General features: G+C 45.5%; 1 protein-coding gene across 8 annotated transcripts in view; it reads right to left on the reverse strand.

Moving 5' to 3' along the window:
- chd7 (chromodomain helicase DNA binding protein 7) overlaps positions 1 to 18404 on the reverse strand; it is a 72576-nt gene that overhangs the window by 52449 nt on the left and 1723 nt on the right. For 6 of the 8 annotated variants that reach the window (XM_029119041.2, XM_010906155.5, XM_029119035.2 and 3 more), the window contains exon 2: positions 4533 to 6507. In XM_029119041.2, the coding sequence (XP_028974874.2) occupies positions 4533 to 6347 (1815 nt within the window). In that variant the 5' untranslated portion in view covers positions 6348 to 6507. Of the gene's footprint in view, positions 1 to 4532; positions 6508 to 7775; positions 7846 to 9838; positions 9978 to 18404 lie in introns of those variants that run through there. The other 2 variants (XM_034291519.1, XM_029119037.2) reach the window with 2 other exon arrangements.

An 18404-nucleotide genomic window follows, 5' to 3' on the forward strand; every position in this document is an offset into this window, starting at 1 on the left:
CTAGTTCAGCCGGCCCACAATAGAAAGTGCTGCCATCTAGAGATTCGAACCCGGGTTGCCCATGTGAAAGGCTGTGTCGATAACCACTGCACCACGGAGCTGTAAATTTGCTGGTTGTCAGTATAGCCTCGTCTATACTGACACACGGCATCTGTATATCCTGAAATCCTAAATCCTCTTTTGCCACTGGCCGTTTTAATAGTTAATTGGCCATTCGTGAATGACACCGATACAGTTAAACTGACAAATTTCTTACTAAGTTGCCCTCCACCAAAAACAGCATCTACGAATGCTGTTTGCCGTTTTAACAGCGTATTAGCCAGTAATAAACTTTACCGGTATCTACTAACTTACTGGAATAGTCATAAGTGAGCAATTGCTAGCGAGTATGCCAAAGCTATTTCATTTCATGACAAACACTTTTTTCATTCGTGAATGACATTTATACAGTAACTATCAATAAAAGCGACGATAACTAACCTTTTCATTAAGTGAAAAGACGAGAGAATTGTGGAATCTACCAGATATAATGAATAAATGTTGTTGCTCTCAAACAGATTCCATATTAGGTCTTCTACGTGAGAGGCACTGTCCTTAACGACTATGCCACGGCATTACACGTTCCAAGAGTCGCTAGACTCCATTACGGATTTTACACTGACTAACATTCCTTATTAACATCACCTCCACCATAGCGTCTATAATCAGTATTGCTTTTGCCACTGGCTGTTTCAACAGCTTATTAGCCAGTAATAGGTTTACTGCTATCTACTTACTTCCTAGGAATAAGCATAAGAATTGAGCAATCGCTAGCAAGACTAAAGATGAACTTTTCCATGCCAGAAACAGTTGCAATATAACCGTATAGTTTCAGTTAAGGCTTACTATAACGTAACCACTGTATGTTTGTCTATCCTGCACGGATGCATAACTTTGAAAATCCACCAGAAACAGTCGCAATATAACCGTAAACAGTTTTATTTTAGGTTTAATATAATGAAGATACTAACGGTTTTAGCTAGCCAAGTTTGTCTATACGGAATAATTCATAATGCGTACATCGCTTCGCCTGCGAGGAGATACGAACTCGGGACCTAAACACTACGCTATTTAACAAGGGGCAGTCAATCAGACAATCGCTCTTTGCCAGCTCCACATACTCGGTCCGGCAAAAACTGCTCAAAAGGATTGAATAATCAAGTATTTTACTTTTGGCACTGCAGCCTGGTATGCCATTGCTTAATCGATTCCTTTTTCACAAGGGATTCATTTTGGAAGGTGTTTGTCTAGGGTTAGAGCTGCCCTGGGGCACAGTTGTCTATCAGCATCTCTTCACCAATCAGTTACGACCAATACCTGTTCAATTTAGGAGATCTTTACAATGAGCGTTTCAATTCCACCTGCTAAAATTTAATTGGCCCCATCTCAGATGTCAATTTATCACTCCTGAAACAAAATGGCAGGTTATTGCCCTGGGGTGTAAAACACCCCAGAGACATTTTCTGGTGAGGCAAAATAGCTCCTTTTGTTGTGGTTTTTGGACCTGGTGGGGGTTGGAGTTGCCTTTAAAAGGAGTATTTTGGGGGTTAGTGCACTTGAGACATGGTCCGTGTCCCAAAACAAGCTTTACTATCCTTGAAGGACAAGCTGGTGTTCCCATAAGCACTGAATAAGGGCATCAAGATTTTAAAACTTCACCCATCTATTTTCTTTGTTGATATCAACCAAAAAGACATCCACTATAAGTTACACAAAGCTATGAGCTAACTAGGTGCAGCATTTCTACAACAGCTGAATATGAAAAGGGAGACAGTCGGCAAGGACATCTCTTCAAAAATACCCTTGAACTTTCCATTAATCTCCTTGACTAGCAGAAGCAAAATCATATTAAAGACATTTTAGTTTCAGCAAGTATGGGAGAAGCTCACCTTTGTAATCATCGATTTTGTGAAACATCTAGTTAGCTAACACCTGCTGATAAAATCCATGGGCTTGTTTAGCTGGCCACAACTCAAGAGGGTATCAATATGGACCTAATGCTATTAATAAATGCCACCCATTTCAAGCAGCCATCCATGAGAGTGCAGCTTCTAGATGGGGGTAGCCTATGCAAAGATTCCATAGGCACAAGGCAGGCAGATACATTCATGATATAGAACGTAAGGTGGTTTAGTAATCCATTGCTTCCCACATCGTTGCTTTTGCAGATGACAATGAAATTATGAAGCGGAGTAGACTCCTTAAACTTGGGCAAGCCCGCCCATGGAAAAAGGGCATTGTGTCATTCTGTTGGAGACGTTGACACCACTAGCTCTGGATATAGCTTAAAGGGTTAGGGAAATCAGCAATTAGGCTAAGACTGACTTCATCAGACCTGTTGGCAAGCTTTGTTGCGATATTTAGATATATAAATGGCCCTTTAATGGGATTGGTGCTGCATGCTATTGAACAAAGGTCTCAGAGCTATCAGCTTAGCAAGACTGAGATGGTGACTGACTAAAATAAAAAGTACCAAGCACTAGCCAACCATAAATCACAGCATTTGAAGCAGGTGCCTGGGAGCTGAAATCTGACTTTTAGGAATATGAAATGCTAAATTCTACCGGTCAACAATATCAAATAGCAATGAACAGGGCTGCAACAACTAAGTAGACAATGTGTGAGAAAAAATATTGAAAATAAATTTGGCCAGTGGAAAGACATGTAGAACTCAACTCTGCAATTAATGTCACCCGACTAAGAAAAGTTTGTGAAAAGATATTTGGAACAGAGGTGAAAGTGGGCTCAGCAAGATATACTAATCTAAAACAAGTGTTCTTTTCAGGCAGTTCATGAATTGTGTTATCAAGCAACAGGCAGTTTCATGAGTTGTGTTATCAAGCAAGATTTGGATGAATGATTCTTCTGTAATTTAATGTTTGCCAAATCTAGGGTCTCCTTGTGAAGGTGGAATTTGTTTAAAATCAAGCGGTGCCAGATACCAAAAACCATTACTGTTACCAACTGATCATGTGATGATCACAGTTTATAAAATTCTCCACCAGAGAAACAGATCCCTAGTTAATCCATTTGTTTTAATAGTGATGTTGATGTCCTTAAGATTCTCAGACATACTTAAGATTCTCAGACATAGGTTCTACCATTGCCTAGTTCTTCTTGTCAGAGACTATATTTCAAAGGTTTATTAAGCAACCTGGAATTATAGATTCCTTGAATAATTTCATGTTCTTTTGAATAGCGCATTGTGTAATATGAGGAAAAACATTCATTTTAATTAAACAAACCTTAATTTAATGCTAGAATGAATACACACATTATACAAACGCAGACGCACAGACACTCAACATAGTCATGGATAATCTAAATATCGTTAGTTGCAGCCCTAGCAGTGATACAGCATTGATAACGGGAAAGCCAGACCCCACTACCGAGATCCGCCACAGGAACAATAACACCATCGCGGTCAGACGTCCTCGGGCGCAATTCCCCAAGCCAGAATAACTGATAATGGAAGTACGTCCTTCGCAGCTAGGGGACCAAAGCGCACCCAAGCGATATGGCTCAGCTATGCGCCTAACAACTAGGTCATTCGCAATGGGCAAATTAACTCTGACATCTTAAATGTCAACCACAAAACTCCCTAATCAAGAAGACCCGGTATAAGGAGGGTGGGGGGTGGGGTGCGGGGGCTGCTGGTAAAAGGGGATGAGCGGTGGAGAATGGTGGTGATGGTGTGAATGAGGAAGAGGATAAATAGAGATGCTAAGTGCTAGATATGTGCTGCCACAGGGCGGCCATTGTATGTGAATGGGTCAGCAGAGAAAGAGGCTTTGAGCACAAAACAAGCTAATGGAAGCCAGTGCACGTGACTGACACACACAGAGCTGCTAACATCCACTCCCCACTGCCCTCCACTTCCCCATCCTCCCTCCCATTTTCCCCCTCCCCGACAGGGCACATCCTGCTGTACACCATTAACTCACGCATGAGTCCTCCGAGACAGACAAGGCAAACACACACAGACTGGAACAGGGAGAGGAAGCGAAAGAAAAAGGGGGAGACTACTGGAGTCAGAACAAGCAAGAGGGGAGAAAACAGAGGGGTAGAGAGGTAGAGAGAGACTGAACGAGAGAGGGGGAAAGAGACGAAACGGGTGGGGGGGGGGGGGTAGAGAACAAGAGAGAAAAGGGTAGAGAGAAAGAGAGAAAGAACGGAAATAGAACAGACGGGGGAGGAGAGCGATGCTTAGAGAGCAGGAAGGGAGTATTCACCCTCAGAGGGGAGAGGGGGTAGGAGGGGGTTAGAAGATTAGCACAGTGGCGCCTGGGTCTTGGGGAGGTCCAGGATATGCAAGGGGAGGAAACAAACAGCTGTAAAATCCAAAAAAAAAAATCCATTTCACACACCTCAAAACCCCCCAGTCAACCACCACCCAGGGCACCGCTGAGTTTAAATGTCACGCACCCACTCACACACACAAAAACTCTCAGAAGACCCACACACAGAAATCCCAAACATCAAAGCCAACTCACCTGAATGTGAGGCACTTTCTGGGGGGTTGGAGGCGATTGGTGCGGGGGCGGCGCCCAGGGAGGGGAGCTCTGGTGGTGGGGGCCGGCCAGGTGCGTCTGGGCCTGCGATGGGGGCAAGGCGGCCTGGGCGGGGTGCACCTGCTGCAGCTGCTGGAAGGTCATGGGAGGAGGCTGCAGCTGCTGCCCCGGTCGGGGTGCCTGTTGCTGCGGAAGGAGAAGCCGCTGGTCCTGGGGTCCTGGAGGCTCAACGTGGACCACTGGACCCGGGGGTCTCACCTGGCCCAGGGTGGTCCTCTGGTTGGGGGGCATTCCGGGATACAGCTGCTGGCCAGGTGGCATGTGGGGGTGCTGTGGAGGGTGCGAAGGGTGGTGTGTGTGGGGAAGTGGCTGCGGAGCAGGGTTCCTCTGAGCGGGGGCCATAGGGTTGGGGGACTGGAGCGGGACACCGGGGTAGCCGCCCACCTCTGGAGCCAAGCCTGCGCTAGGGGGCCGGCACTGTGGGGGTGGGGGCGTGCCCCCGGGGGTCCCCATACCCCTCATGGGGGACATGGAAGGGGGAGAGCCATAGGATCCCTGAGGCGGCGCGGGGAGGTGGGGCTGCTGTTGGGGCACGGCTTGAGACTGCGACGGGTGCATGGGCTGTGACGGGTGCATAGGCTGCCCGCTGATTTGGTTGGGGTGGACAGGCTGCTGGTGTACTGGGGGCCCTGGATAGCGTTGCGGGGGCCCCCCTGCGGTAGGGTAGCGCTGGACCTGGCCTGGTCCCATGGGTCCACTGGCGTTACCGTTGTTGCTACTGCTGCTGGTGGTGGTGGTGCTCATGCCGGGACTCATCCCTGGGCTGCCAGCTAATCCCTGATTAAGACCGCCGTATTGGGAGTAAGGAGGATACTGCCCTGAGCTGGTTACGGCACTGGGAGGGGCTGACTGGCCATGCATGTTGAAGCCCATGCTTTGGTGGGGTCTCCCGGCCTGCAGGACCTGCTGCTGCTGGCGAGAGGGGCTGTGGGGGAAGCGAGGGGCGTGGGAGGCCATAGGGTCCTGGGGGTGAACAGAGCCCTGGCCAGGTCGGTGGAGGAACTGCTGGGCGGGCTGCTGGGTCTGCTGCTGCTGGGCCGGGTGGCGCATGGGAGGCCCTGTCAAGTTTGGGGCCTGCTGGAGCCCCACATGACCCATATAGTGGTTGGGCTCCTGGCCCATGCCCTGGGGGAAGTGGTTGATCCTGGGAGGTGTCTGGGTTTGGCTGGGGTGGCCCTGCATGGTGGCGTAGTCGGCCCGGCCCATGTACTGACCCATTTGGTGAGCATGAGCCTGGGGCCCCGATGGAACATGCTGGTGGGAGGGGGCTTGGGTGGCTACCTGTTGTTGAAACGGAGGCCTGCCCTGTCCAGAGCCTGTCTGTGGCGGCCCCCACACAGCCCCTTCAGAGAAGGGTTGCCCGCGTCCATCACCCTGCGTCCCAGGGTAAACATGGTGGCCCGTCCCTGGTTGCTGGGGGTTGCTGTGATAGCGCGAGTGTGGTGACGCCATGCCGTTGACGGGCGGGCCATTGCCCAACATCCGGCCCTGTGGCTGCTCGTAGGCGCCGAAGGGGTCGTAGGGGTGGCCCATCTTAGGCTGTCCGGCGGCGGCTTGCGAGGGGTGGTGGAGAGAGTTGGTGGAGAGCGACCCGTAGCCCTGGTGCTCGTGGGGCATCTGCTGCCCCATGGCATTAGGCTGGCCCTGGGGGAAGCCGCAGTCCCCCAGGCCCTCCAGCCCGTCTGAGAACAGGTTGGCATCGTCCCCAAACAAGCTCATCATCCCCGGGTCGGCCATGGCTGGTGGGGGGGGAGCGAGGCTCCGGGGGAATACTGCGCTCACACAGAGGTGGATGTCCTCAAAGCCGCTAATCCGCTAACTAATCTGCAGCATGTCACTCCATATTTCCCTAATTCTCTCAGAGAATGCAGGGTCAGGCGAAGCCAGTTTACAGGACCTGGAGTTGGAGACAGAAAGAGAGGGAGGGGGGCAGAGTATTAGCATTTGCTGTATTAGCTGAGGTCCATTGTGTAACCCTACTCCTGTTAACAGAATTTAGAGTTCCTCAAAGTTGGGCACATGTTTCACAGTATAATCAGTTGTACCCCCCCCCCCCCCCCCTTAAACTTAACCCCCAACAGCTCTTTCACCCCATCCCCCAACACAACCGATCCTACCCCGGTTACCAATTGCTTTCAAACAAAGAAATGTTTTCTCACACACACACACACACACACACACACACAATCTTTAGAAAGGGGTTGTTGGTTGGGAAAGAACAAAGGCCTGGGCAGAAGCAGGGGTGTTTAAACAGCAGCAGCTGCAAGATCAGCCCGGCAGATGTGAGAATACAAGGAGGGAAGCCACCTGCTCAATGGCGTGTGGTTGTGCACGCGCGTCTGTGTGTTGTAGGGCAGAGAGTAGAGGAGATATCCAGGGCTCAAGTGTCCACAGGAGTTTAAGCATGATGTGTATTAAAATGCATGTGCGGTGTACTTCACTGAGTGGGTATCCATGAGTTCGTCCTTGGAGTCCCTGGGGTAGTTATTAGACTGGAGGGCAGTGGTGGGGAGAGGGGAATTAATGGAGGGTTGGGGTGACTCAGCACAGAGCCTGTTTATCTGTCGGCTTGAGACTGGTGTATATGCCCCGCCACTATGGGCGGCATGGTTCTGTGGAGGTCGTAGTGCCAGTACCCATAAGAGTCTTGATGTCGAGCACCTTTAGAATACCTTTGATAATAGGTTTGTGGCAGATAAATGAAAATAAAAATAAAAGATTGCATGTGCTACAGTGCGTGGGTGGGTCTTTGTATGTAGCCTGCATTGTGTGTGTGTGTGTGTGTGTGGGGGAGGAAAAATGAGTTGTCTAAACTTCATCAACACTTCCCCCAATACAGATTCCCCCTCCCCCTTCTCTCTGCCCCACCCCCAACTTTCCTCTCTTTCAAGCCTCTCCACATGGCTGCTAGCATCAGCTCAGCTCTCTACCACCACTGACCTTTCTAGTCAATGAGCGGAGGGGAAGCCATTTCCTGCTAAATAGCAACTTTTCAAAGGCTACATTAGCATAAGCCCTTGTAAAACGCAATTCAGAGACAGTATCACCTTCCGTTCTGAAACTTAAAAAAGGAAAATCTGAGAGAAAGGGAATGCTACTTGCGAGTTGTGACGAACAAGAAAACTTGTTTTAGCAACAAGCATATTGTATAAAAGGAATTACAACCTTGGCAGGCGACTAGCTCGATGAAGAAACCCGACTGAAAGGGGTCGCTGCAGAGAAAGCCGTGTCCCAGTGTGGCCTTGACAGAGCAGGGGGCTGTAAGTGACGAAACATGATTGAGTAAGAAGGGTTCATGCTGTCACATCCGTAGTTAGCCACCAGTGCGGCAGACGAGAGTGGAGAAATGTGGCCTGCCGGGAGCAAGCACACTTCCTGTTTATTGTGGTGGTTAACACACAGTATGCTTACCTACATAGTAACAAAGATTTTACAGGCTACTGAGCAATACTACAACTGTACAGTGGTTTCTTAAGTTTCACATACTAGCCTTAGTAAACCTGTAAAATAAGGATAATGCACCAATTGCATGTTAAGATTAGTAAATTTTGTCCTCACATTGCACCATTTATAAATCTCTTGCACTTGGCGTCACATTTACCGATAGGCCAAGCAGTCATGCTCTTGACATCTGGACGCTTTTGAGCTACACAGTAGCATATGATTGACATGAGTCGGAAGGGAAACGTCAGGAATGGATAGGCTACAACTACACTCGCAAAGTCATTGCATTCCACTTGGGCCCATGAGGGGGAATACTTGGGAGTAGGGAGAATAAAAGAGGCATGCTATTCATTAAAAAAAAGGCACCCCATCTATTTCAGGAGGTGCCCTAAATTCGACCAGATTGAGCAGTTATGATTTAAGGGGCCCCGGGCGGGGGGGGGCTCTGGTCGGGTGGGCTGTGTCGCACTGACAGTGCATGCCTCTTTCATCACCTCACAGCTCCCACTAAGAGCAGAAAGGAGTTTCCTTACTTCCTCTCCTTCTGGGCCATAAATCACCTTCTAGAAGATAGGCTACTTTGAGAGAGAGCTCTCCCTTGCCTTTCTATGACACTGCACGGTTTTGCAACAACAATGCGTGTCAGTGTGGTGAGATGGTGTAAGCATGTGCGGGGGGAGGGGGGGGCTGGGAAGTGGTCATGCCAAAAGCTGCACATTTGAATTCCTGCGACAGGCTGACCATTCACCTAATTCCCCCTGGAGTGACAGATTATCTTCCTCCCTGGTGATAGGGCCACACCCCGGTGTGCGCGCATGACAGCATAAGGGGGGGAGAGGCAGGCTTAGGTGTCAGAGGCACTGGCGGAGTGGCAAACAAGCTACAAGTAAAGGAGCAGAGGGACGGAGTGCGAAGTAGGGGGGTTCAGTCAGCAGGCTAGGAGCTGACGGACAACTGAGTCGTAACCAGCTAGTTTGAGGTCATACATGCCCTGGCAAAAGATGTGAGGCACCGGCCTGTACAAGGAAGTGCCAGTCCATTGGTACCACCATGTTTACTTGACTGGCGGCAAGACTCATTTAAGGCTGACAATATGGCCGAAATCTGTGCGTCTATTGTGATTCTGAACAGCCAGTAAAGCAGCTATAGTGACAAAGGAGGTGATATGCAGCAAGTTCTTGCCATGGTGTTTTGACTTATCACGTCCATGTATCTTTGTTATTTAGCTGCCACACAAGCTAACCGACCAACAACTGTAACAGGGTACCAAGTGGCCATTGTGAAAAACATTTCCAATAAACATTGAGACAATATATCATTAAATGTCCTTCATTTAAGCAGGCCAAATGTTTTGCACTGTTTTGGCAAATGCTTCAGCTTTGTTGCTTAACAACGCACCTGGGTGTCGGTGTGTGTTGTGGACTCATCCCGAGTTTAACACTACAAACAACCACAGCGTAACAGTCGAAAGCAATGCATCTGCAGCCACTGACTGTGAACCTGAGGTGGTAGAAAATGTAAACGAAGCAAGTGAAAGCACAGCAGACAGGACAGCGGGCTAGTTATTTCGCCTCGGTTCTCTTGTTGGGTTAGCTGAAGAGACTTTTGACCAGGAAATCCCCCAAATGTAAACAGGAGGCACTTCCTGTGGGCCGTGTACTGGGCTGGTTGGGGTGGGCAAGCTGACAAGCAGGCACATACAACACCACCACTTTACTTTCACACAAACACAATAAGACAGTCTATGCCATTATCATAACAGCCTTTCATTAGAAATAACCTACTGTCAGAGCGCTGCCTTGTCCATGGATGGTAGACAGTGTGAGGGAGGGAGGGGAAGTTGAAACCTTGATTGTGTCAGATAGCGTGACCACGGGTCTTTTCATAAGAGGTGCTCTTGCTGTTCTGTTTTGAAGGCTGGCTAGCTGGGCTGGCCCACCCAACGGCTGCGCTGCCATTGACACAGGCAGACGGTGTGAAACAAACAAGTTCCTAATTAGAATGTGATTATGGATCATTCAGAACCTGGCCTCCACTTGGGATGACTCTAACAGGATTTGAATGTATTAATGAAACATATTTGGAGAGGGGCGAGGAGGACAATAGAAAATTTAAAAGAAAAAAAAAAAAACTGTTTCCACATACAGAATAAATTCACCCGAGTATTTAGACATATGAACAGTACAAAAAAAAGTGACACTATTGCCTTGTTTGGCTCTCTTATGCAATGGTTTGATTAATTAAAGAAAGCATATTCACAATTTCCAACCAAGATTATAGCACTGTCCTGATAACTGTTCTTAGTACAAATTATGTTAAATAGTAAACTTAAAATGAACAATATTAAAAACAATACTACAACAAAATGGTATCCCAGCAAAGGTCAGATTGGAACCTGTATTATTGCACTATATAATTGTTGGGCACCCTTTTACCCACTTTTTCCCAGTTTCATCATATCCAAACCTACAGCCTGTGTTATTTCAACAACTACCAACAGATTTGGGAGAGTTGAAGATTGTGGCATGCCTTCATCACTGGCATTCACACCAAGCCACAGCTTTTTCCTGCTGACCGACACCTGCCCCACTGAAGACAATGCGGGCCAATTTGCATGTCAATATTTAACATAATCTAAATGGCAATTTAATTGAATGACAAATCTACTGATAAACTATAGAGCAGGTCTATCTATGTAGCCTAGGTCTATGTATAATATGAGCGAGTGCATTTAGAACAGCAAGGTATGAATGCATTCATCTTGTTTTATTTTGGAGGGCTACAATGACAACCTCTTCCATTTAGAACTTTTTGGCAACTGGGAACATTATTGAATTGTACGTACGAACAATCTTTTCACAGAAATGTCGCACTAAGAAATTAATGACATAATTTGCAAAGCTATTGAATGTAGTGGAAACCAGGGAGGTGAGAGAGAAGTAATGTTTCTGGAGATAATCTGCATTTAAATCAGAATTGTTTGGACATCATAAAAATACTAAGGTAGGGAACTGATGTTAACTCCAACTGTAAAATAGGAAGGTAAGTTAACATACAAATCTGGAAGCTAACATTATTTTCTAGAATTATTGAAAAGTTTATCCAAAAGAGCAAATGAGGGTGCAAAATATAGAGTCACAGTAGTTTGTGCCGTTATTCTATACAGCCAATCAGATAATCACTAGATGTTAGAACTGTTACTACTTCAGACCGAGCTGCTCTTTGTTGTGCCTCGTCCATACGCTGACTTATTTGGAGGTGTTTACCGTTGGTTGGAACAAACAACTCTGCAAGGGGCCATATGTAAAAATTACACCATGAAAACTAGAGCAGATTATCTTTTAGCTTTGGTATTGCCAATGTCTAGTCCCATTTAGATGTGTATGTAGCAGACTTTATTTAGAAATGGCTCATTCTTCCAACTACCAATCAGTAGCAACCAACTAGGTGTTCAGTTGCACTTCTAAATTAGCGCCATTCTCAATATAATTAAGTAATGATTATTGGTTGTGCTGGCATTGTATTTACGCTAAACCTGCTTAATCCTCATTGTAAATATTATGTAGCTTCAGAATCATGAATAACCATGAACTATTGTTTCCCTGAAATCCCTATTAAATTGTAACATCCTTCAACTTAAAACAAATGGTCTTTTTAGATGAACACCTGTAGACAGTTTTGTGAACAATAATTCATAGTTTAAACATTCCTTTATGCCATGTTGCATTACACGTTAGCTTCTCTGCAGCAGGGGAACTAACAATGCAGCCTAGAAATGGCAAATCAATGAGTAGACAGAGCAGGAAGTGCTGATTTACAGACTTATGACTTAAGTAACTAACACTTCTAGTACCAAATGGATAATTAGACCTAGTCAAAACTAGGTACAATAGACAAAGTTCTCAAGAAGCATTTCAGAGCAACAGCAACTTACCTACTATTCACTCCATTAACATTAAGATAATTGTGATTTATGTTGTTTATTTTTAATAGCAGAACAAATTACATACATTTGCATGTGATTAATGGGCAGGCTTAACAATGATAAATGGCAGGATAGCCTCTGATAAGGCTGGGAATTGCCAGGGACTACTCAGTGTTCTATAAAAGAAACAAGTGATACGTTGATACAAATCACAATTCAATACAGTCATTTTACAAGTTTAGAATAGTCATGGAAATAGTGTTGACTTTAAAGTTTGGGAAGGCCAATCTTTAGTACTGGTTGTTGAAAAAGTTCAAGAATTGAATTGGGAGAGGGCTAGCATACTATTGCAATCACAATACAAGTAGAGTAGGCGGTCCAGGTTTGCGGGCTACTAGCTAGATCTCTGCTTGCCAAGACCGAAGACTATCGAATATGACACTAAATTGCTTTTTTTACACACGGCATGTTGACAGACATCCTGGAGAAGAATTGGAAGACAAGAGTAACTTACAAATTGCTTTGACTTCTGAAGTATTGTAAGCCAAGTAAAAAAATACAAATTGTTTTACTCAAAATGTAAGCGCTTTTTGTAGACTAAGCAGAATGAAGTCAGGAGCAACTGAATAAAAACTGAATTGCTCTAAACCAACATTTATGGTCCTAGGTCTTGTTTCTGATAAGTAAAATGCCCTACAGAGTTCTTGCCCTCCCAAACCGTAGGTCATCTGATTCATCAGCGGCATATACAGCCATGTGGACAAAGACTTAAAGCTGAGAATTGCCAGGCTGCTTACAATACCCAATTATCAAAATGTATATGTTCTATATATTAAAATTATCACAATTCTATATGCAGGGGTCAGATTAACTACGAATTGAGCATTTTCAAATTGAAAACATTTTTGCTGTTATTTGGCTAAAGTAATTAAAGGCTTCGGGTGTTGTACTCTGGACAAATCTTCGGTCCCGTGTTTATACCATTCAGATCCGAGTGAGTGTTTTATAGCAGAGATTAAATTTTTCTTAAGCTGGCACAGTAATATGTTTATATTAAAGTCATTTAGTAGACACTCTTATACAGAGCTGGTTAGAAGTTGAGTGCATCCTTGCATTCAAGTTAAAGGGGCCATGTGTAAGATTTTTACTGTACCACAAGCATGAAAACAAGCCTAAGAGAGTTCGTTTTTTGAACATATTTCTCTACAAAACTGTTGGGAGCGGCTGAGATTTTCCGATTTGAACTCTCAACGGTCGGTCTATCAGTCATAGCATTGACGTGTAGTATCCACATAGTCCCTTAAGAAAGTAATATCCCCCCACCCTAAACCACTCTGGACAAGCTACTGCTATTCCAGTCACATACACTAAGGGAGTTGTCGTCCTGTTGTTTAAATTCATTCTTGTAAACATCTGAGGCATAGTGCCCTTCACAAATGCAAGTTCAGCTTTAAGCAAATTATGAAAGGTAGCTCGATTCAAAGGAAAACTTAAAGCTCATAGCCTGTGTCAGGTAGGCATAACTTTTGAGTGGATACTTGACAAAGAATTGCACTTCTGTTGAAGTTCGATAAAAATAATTTTGCAGGGAAGAATTTTGTGCAACAAAAACCCAATGAGTCCATGGGCTGAAAAACTAAAACTACCCAATGTTTATTGCAATATGGTAACTTCCATGTAATGCAATGCTCCAAACATACTGATCCAACATACAGGACTGCTGAATCTGCTGAAGAGGGAAGAGAGCCATGTTAGCTCGTCATTGAAAAAACACAAAAAGGAGAATAACATGTAAAGCAAAAGGAAAACTATGCAGGTACAAACATTTTGTAACAATTAAATTATTCAGAGCAAAAGGTATGCAGCTATTGACCCCCGCCCCCCCCCCCCCACCACTACCACAGTGGTCCAGTAGGACAACCGGTAATGTCGGTCTCCCCCCACAATCCCCGTATTACAGGTACCAGTGAAACACCACAGGCACTCATAATCCACTCACAGGGTGATGCACCTACCCACAACAGGGCATGCGCCTGGGTAAAATGAACACCTCCACTCCAAAAGAATGCGGGTAGATTTCCTTTGGAGGGGCATGATAAGTTTGTGTACAGGGGTAGGGACCATAAGGGTATGGATGGATCTGTGGTGCGAATGTGACTAGATGTGAGCAGTGGGGGAGGGGGCGCAGTAGCTTTGGGCTGGGTCTTCAGTACGGAGGGGATGGGGCTGAGGGGAATCTGGTTGTTTTACGCATGGCTGCCTTGTTAATGGACCCCCCCTCCTATTCTACAGCGGGAGGGAGAAAACAGGAAGCAGTTATGTTTATGCAATCTGCTCTCTGCTTTAAACATTTGGCCACAATACCCCCCCCTCCAACCCCGAAGAAATTGCTGTCCAACTCAGTAGGCCTTTCCCTGGTCAAACTGGAAGCAGGGGAGAGGAATAATAAGAGAAGGTACGTGTGTGGGGGGGGGGGCATTGCAAGGAATATTAGTCGTAGTCTGTGATGTATTCAACAGAACCTTGAACTTGACTCAGTGGGAACAGAGCCACTTTGCCCTTCCCTGGCACTATTGTTGTGGCTAAGGGACCTACTGCAGGGTCAGCCGGGGGCAAAAATACCCCCACACAACCTCACCCCTGGGGGTTTGGGGTTGGCCTGCTTCAGGCCTGGGGGCAGCAGGCATGCCTGTAGCCTTGACACTGACGTGAGGAAAGGGGGGGGTGGTTAACTTCCTGTCAAGGATGTCTGGCCCAGGAGGAAAAACATGCAAGGGAGTTGGAAGGGAAGTGACAGCTTTGGAAGGTTTCATTTTCAGTCTGGAGTCCATATTGGACATTGCACTGAGAGAAGCTACATCTATGATGCAAGGAATTGTCCATCCATACATTAGATCCAATAAAACCAAAAAATGTTGTGCCATCCTACCTGGAAGAATTTTGTTCAAAAATCATTGTAAGATTATGCGAATAGAGGGCAAATAAAGTCCTATCAAACAAAAACACAGAACTAAGCTACATAAAATTCTGTGCTCCTGTAAAACGTTCTACATTGGCCGACAAGAATTACAAGCGATTAACTAGTACTGCAAACAACATGGGGAATTGGTTAAATGTTTGCCCAAACAGTTCAAATCCAAATCTTCTATTTGGCTGGGCCATTTTTTAAAGAATCAATTACAGGATCCTCTTTGTCTCCCAGAGGACCTAAATCATTTTCCAGAGAGACAATGACCCGATCATACTGAAGAGTATTCAGTTGGGGCCTGGGTGGGAGGTGGGGGGGGGGCTGAAGCCTCTAGCAAGGTAACTGCTTTTATGACACTCCCTCTGGGCAGATCATTCCAGCCGGTGTACGTCCTGAGGCCCCTTCAGACGAAAAAGAACAGACCGTGATGGTAGCCTACTGTTCCTAACACCACTGACCCAAGACCAGGTATTTTCATCATGCCGCTAATGGTTACTGTTGTGATCTGGGGTAGGGGTTATCTGATTCCAGGTCCGTGGTTAAGGGCTGTCTCTAGCAGAAACATGAGGGACAGGAAGAGGATGACCCGAGGTCAGGATGGGGGTGGAGACTCGTTCTGCCTTGCTATCGTTTCCATTCATATTCAAAATAAAAGGCTGCTATCAAACATAAATCAGGGATGAGATTGTTTCCCAAAACCCATACTGTAAAGATAAGAGTCCACAGTAGGTCCAGCTACTCACCGGACTCAGGGAAAGTAAAGATAGGACTGTTGCTAAAAACAGTGTTTCGGAGCACCATTATCCAATGCCCCTTCACTTCCCACTTTTTGGTGGGACTCAGATGTTCTGAATGGTGTTGTATTTATAGGATGCACTCCCTGTTTCTCTTCACATTACAAAATGCTACAACAATTTCTAACATTTTTTGCTGAAGCAAACTTTCTATCCTTAGTATCTTGAAAGGTTTCTCCTCACCTTATTTGATAGCACTGGACAGCTGAAATGAACCCATGTAAGCCCTTTGTTGCATAGCTTTCCACTACACCATTGCCCTATTCTTTCATATCGATGCAGATGAAGGGGAAGGTAGGACAGAACCTACTTTACACTTGCAAGATGTCTTCCTTGAAGGCCTATAAATCTCCCCTGGGCTGTATTGAGATGAATTACACCTCGGACCCCCTTAACGCTTAACCACTTGACTGAGTCTCAGCTGTGGCATTGCCATGGTTAGAATGAGAAAGGGGATGATTACCAAGGGAAAAATTGAAATTTAATGAATAGAGGGAAATACCCTCTACTTCAGCTGTAATAACTGGATGGAGATTTTCCAAGATGAAAATGAGCCGTCTAGAAAGAGATTCGACAAGGCTGTGATAAAATGCCATCTAATCAACTGTTGCCAATCTAAATCCTGTTCTTTTTGGAGAAAAAGGAGCCAAGGCTTGGGGGCCGAGCTAAGCTACACTTCAGATAAAAACAGCATCTCAAATCTTTCCTCAAAGATGAGTGGTCCATAGGGCCAAGAGCAAGGGCGGTAGAGGGACAGCGGTTGGGAAAGAGAGATGAAGGGGAGAGGGACATCTCATTTTCCAAGAACCGGCCACCACGGGCCTCCTAGTTGGTGAGAAGCAGAGCGCAGGGGGGGCCGGGGGGAGAGGGACGTGACAACAGAACTATGCTCAGCGTCTTCCACTGAGGAGCAGCAACCGGCACAAATCTAAACAAAATGGCAGCCGTAATAAGTGGTCAGATCAGATCGCAGTGGACCGCATCCATTGCCTTCATTCAAAGGATCAGTGTGGATTGAGAGTACCTCTGGCACACCGGGGATCAGATGAGGCTGCTGAGAGAGGATTAGGGCTGCAGTTCCAGGTCAAGGTGTTAGCCAATGGGAGCAAAGTGTGTGGGGAGGGGGGATACTGAGCAGGTGTCTGTTTCTGACGCACTTTACTGTAACTCAAACCCTGGTTAAAACCCGAATGAACCACCATTGGGTTTGCATCTGAATGTTTTTGTAACCCTTCAAGCTGCGTTTAGCAACAACAAGGCTCATTCAGTTGATAGAGAATTTAGTAACTTGTGCTGATAGGAAATTAAAGCTATTAATTTAAATAATTGACCCCTTTCAACAGATAAGTTGTGGATTGTGTATCAACAAGCGGGCTCTTCAAAATGTGTGCCTCTAATCAGCTTAAAATTGTCTTAGCAGTACTTTACTAATTAAGTCCAGATTTAGTCACCATAGTAGCTGGAATGTGCAACAGAGCAGTTGGAGTAAAGACACTAGAGGGGCCAAAGCATCCCAACATGCATTGCTCCACACATCAAAATGGGGGGACAGCTAAACAATGCCCATGTTCACAGCAGAAACAACATAGCACTGTTTACAAGGGCCAATAGTGCTCAGTCCATCAATAGGGCAAAACTGGCTTAAGTGGTCAAAATGGCCACATCTATTGTGTCTTTGTTTCCCATTGACGCTCTGCCCTTTACAATTAAAGCATAGTTTATTAGCTTGAAGATCCATGATGTTTGCTGGTAAGCATCATAAAGTTACATATGTCAAAACTAGACCTGGGAATAAGGGATTCACTCTGAAATTATTTGCGATGCTAGACCATTGTTAATAAGCATGTCTATCATTACAGAAATTGGAGCTCTGTCATACATCTTGTGGGAGCACAGGTACCGCTCACGACAAAAGACAGGATAGATAAACTTGCATAGTATAATAAACATTCTCAGAGAGAAAAAGAAGTAGTACTGTATGCAATTTAAAATAAACATGCACCAAAAAGAATAGGAAATTTCAAGGTCATATTTCAGCGAAGAAGCCTGAACTCTGACATTCTGAAATAAAATAAAAAGAACATCTCGTTATCGCAGGAATTTTAAATATACATTTGAAACCAATCTACTACTAAGATAACAGGTTCTGGAAAAGTTTACTAAAACCATAATCAAAAATCGGTACTACCTCGTAACACCCGTGCAATGCCTAAAACAACGTTGTTTTTTTTTAAAGAGAACCCCAACACACGACCCCTTCGGAAAGTCAAGGCCGCTATATAACACAGAAGGAAAAAAGTACCTCAAAAACCACAAGAAAGGGCATGCTATGGGAGAAGCCACAATACTGGTGAACATCTGTTCCGCGCGCCATACCCGGGGCCTCTTATCTGTCGGCGGAGTGGCCCGACACACATTAGAAGCTGCCATCTTAGGTTAGAGATTTCATAAACCGTGAGGGTAGTATTTCGTTGAAATTGTATAAGATACTTGATTATCTAGAAACTCTTAGCTTGGATATTCACAAAAATATGCTTCCGCTTAGCGCAAAATGTTTTCCCCCCAGAAATATCTGTTCGTTCTGTTATGAAAGTAGTTCTGTATCTAGTAACACATTAGGCTAGTTGACTGATTACAGCATAATGGAGAGAGAGCAACACTTA

The sequence above is a fragment of the Esox lucius genome, chromosome 3, assembly GCF_011004845.1.
Source record: "Esox lucius isolate fEsoLuc1 chromosome 3, fEsoLuc1.pri, whole genome shotgun sequence".
Lineage (NCBI taxonomy): Eukaryota > Metazoa > Chordata > Actinopteri > Esociformes > Esocidae > Esox > Esox lucius.